At 39.7% G+C, this 2486-nt stretch overlaps 1 protein-coding gene across 1 annotated transcript; it reads right to left on the bottom strand.

Moving 5' to 3' along the window:
• Positions 1 to 570: 570 nt before the first annotated feature.
• On the bottom strand, positions 571 to 2210 carry LOC121255481 (cationic peroxidase 2-like). Its single transcript, XM_041155835.1, has 3 exons — positions 1652 to 2210; positions 1351 to 1513; positions 571 to 1077 (listed from the first exon to the last, which is right to left on the bottom strand). Exons 1-3 carry the CDS (start codon positions 2060 to 2062, stop codon positions 914 to 916), a joined length of 738 nt encoding a protein of 245 aa, XP_041011769.1. The 5' UTR covers positions 2063 to 2210; the 3' UTR covers positions 571 to 913.
• Positions 2211 to 2486: the final 276 nt, after the last annotated feature.

Raw genomic sequence — 2486 nt, 5'->3', positions numbered from 1 at the left:
GCTGCAGGTCACGAAGAGCTTGATCTTTTCTTTTGGCATAAAAAAAGTATGTAAACAAGAAGTACTACTAGCTAGACGATTATATAAGAATATCATGACGGCCTGATCACGATTTCAATTGTAGTGAATATATATATATAAAAGGTGAAGAATATATATCATATGAAGTTTTTAGTTGTACTTTAAAAGTTTTTTAATTATATGTTTATCCTTAAAAAAGAAAGGTTTACAATTGATGTGATATATCAGGAATTTATAAGCTTCCACCTTATGATTCATGTAAAAGTCATACCCATGCATGAAAAATTGTAATACAGCTAGTAAGAAACCAATAAATATTAGTCAGCGTTCTTGGAAATTACTAACATTAATAGCAAAGACAACCCTATTTATTCCACAAAGGTATAGATTCATATATATATATATATATATATATATAGTCTGTATACATCATGTGATTCTACCGCGTGCGTACGTACGCCACTATCGTTATGTAAATCCTTCAGAATATTGACACGAGGTTCTTATGCCATCTCATCTATACGTAAAAGACGGTACACAATTTAAGACTTCGGCTTACGCCTATAATTAAATGAAGAAACACACTAATTTATAAGTTTTTTTTGCCATCCCCTTCTGATCACTGAGCGGTAGTACTATTGATCGAGTAGTTAATTAATTGCAGAGCATATTTTGCGAATCTCACCCTCAGTACCGGTTTTAACATCAACGTTACTCATCTTCACCATGGACCTTCCAAACTCCACACCGAATCCTCTCACACCCAAGAAACGCTGAACAAAAGTCCTTGTGGAGGCATCAATCCATAACTTTTGATCAGACTCGAGTACTCCATGGCTGTTCCTCAGGTTGTTGAAGAAAGATGAGTCAAATCTGTTTTGGCTACCAGTATCTAGTCCAACACGCCTTGTTCCGTCGCCATTTTGTGGGCAGAGAGCTCGGAGTTGAGGCAGGAAAGTTGGGTCAATGGTAGGATCAGCATCGTTTCCGCTTGTAGTAAAGTTGTATAGTCTATATCTGAAGAACTGGCATGCTGCAGTTCCAATGGTGTGTCACCTATATATATAGTAACAGAAATGCATTCAATTAGTTGTTAATTTTAATAAGGTAATACACACTTATAACTATACGTACGTACTTGACCATACGTACGTACTTGCATGTAGGGGATCGATCGTATACTTTAAACATTAAAAGTTGGGAACTTTATCTCTTAATTAGCCAGTGATCGTCTATATCCTTGCCTTTTACTTTTTTTTTGGTCAAAGCCAAAAATGTAAATGTAATCGTTAAGACTGTAGAGAGATGCATGAATTAAGTAGCTCTTACCAACTAGGGCGACGAGATCTTTAGTGTCGAGACCCTTCTCTGCAAATTTTTGCTTTTGAACATCAACGGAGTCTCTAAAGCCAGGCAGATTAGAGGTATCTGAGGCCAAAGATATCCTGCCATCTCTGCGTCCAGTCGGCACCTGCCAGCTTGATCCTTTGGTCTGCAATAACAATTTATCAATAAATGGTTGTAAGATCACGTGCATGGTCGCAAATGCTTATTCAGCATTATGATCATTCGGAGAATCTGAATGCTCCCATCTCAAATAGTATGCAATCAAGATGGTAATTATAATTACCACAAAAACAGAATCGCGGGCAGCAAGGGCAAGAATATCAGCGCAAGAAACGACTCCAGGACATGCAGCTTCGAGCTTGGCTTTGGCATCGTCAATTACTTCATATCCCCTTAATAAACTATTAGGTGGAGCTGTTTTCTCAGTATTAGCCCCATCAATAAGGATAGAAGCATCGCAGCCGTGTACAAAGCAGTCATGGAAGTGCATCCTCAACAGCCCCGGAGCGATGGTGGGATTAGACCGGAAATGGGTTTGAACAGTGGATCGAACAATGGATTCTACTCGAGGACATGTTTTCGAATAGAATCCAACCCGAGTGGTTTGGCCACGCACCAATGAGGCATCAAGCTGGGCGAGCAGTACTACTACAAATATCAAGATGATTGTGTGGTTTGAACTTCCTCTCCCCATGATGATGAGAGTAGAAACAATGACAGTAAGGGAGATCGAAGTGAGTTGTATTTAATTAAGGAGAAACGTAGTTGCTCTTACGTACGGCCTTTGCTAAACTGTAGTTCGTATATGTGTGTGTACAAAAGTGCTTTGGCAGCTTGTGATCTTGTCGAGGGATCGAAGTCGAATATATTTAAGATCTAAAGTCAGAAGTTGGTGGAAGAAGTCATCAAAGACGGCAAAGAACAAGGAACTACTCAAAGTTCTGTGCAGGGTGCATGCGTGCTGAGTTGGAGAGCATTAATATATAGTACGTACGTAGCTGCGGGTTCAACTTTTCTTGCATTGGCTCGTGACGATTTACCATTCGGTGCAGCTTGTTCTCTTGCGTTGACCGCGAGGACTCAACAAGCCTTACCTCTCCGGCATAGGAGAGTGGGTC

This window comes from Juglans microcarpa x Juglans regia, chromosome 3D, assembly GCF_004785595.1.
Source record: "Juglans microcarpa x Juglans regia isolate MS1-56 chromosome 3D, Jm3101_v1.0, whole genome shotgun sequence".
In the NCBI taxonomy this organism is placed as follows: domain Eukaryota; kingdom Viridiplantae; phylum Streptophyta; class Magnoliopsida; order Fagales; family Juglandaceae; genus Juglans; species Juglans microcarpa x Juglans regia.
The sequence above is the reverse complement of the archived record's forward strand: the minus strand, read 5'-3'. Positions and strand labels throughout refer to the sequence as shown.

What these genes read in the sequence shown, in the direction of transcription:
- LOC121255481 (XM_041155835.1), bottom strand. Translation starts at nt 2,062, where the DNA reads ATGGGGAGAGGAAGTTCAAACCACACAATCATCTTGATATTTGTAGTA. An exon ending in CCCGCGATTCTGTTTTTGTG is followed by an intron (nt 1,514 to 1,651) that starts GTAATTATAATT and finishes TTGTTATTGCAG; the next exon opens with ACCAAAGGATCAAGCTGGCA. An exon ending in AGATCTCGTCGCCCTAGTTG is followed by an intron (nt 1,078 to 1,350) that starts GTAAGAGCTACT and finishes CTATATATATAG; the next exon opens with GTGACACACCATTGGAACTG.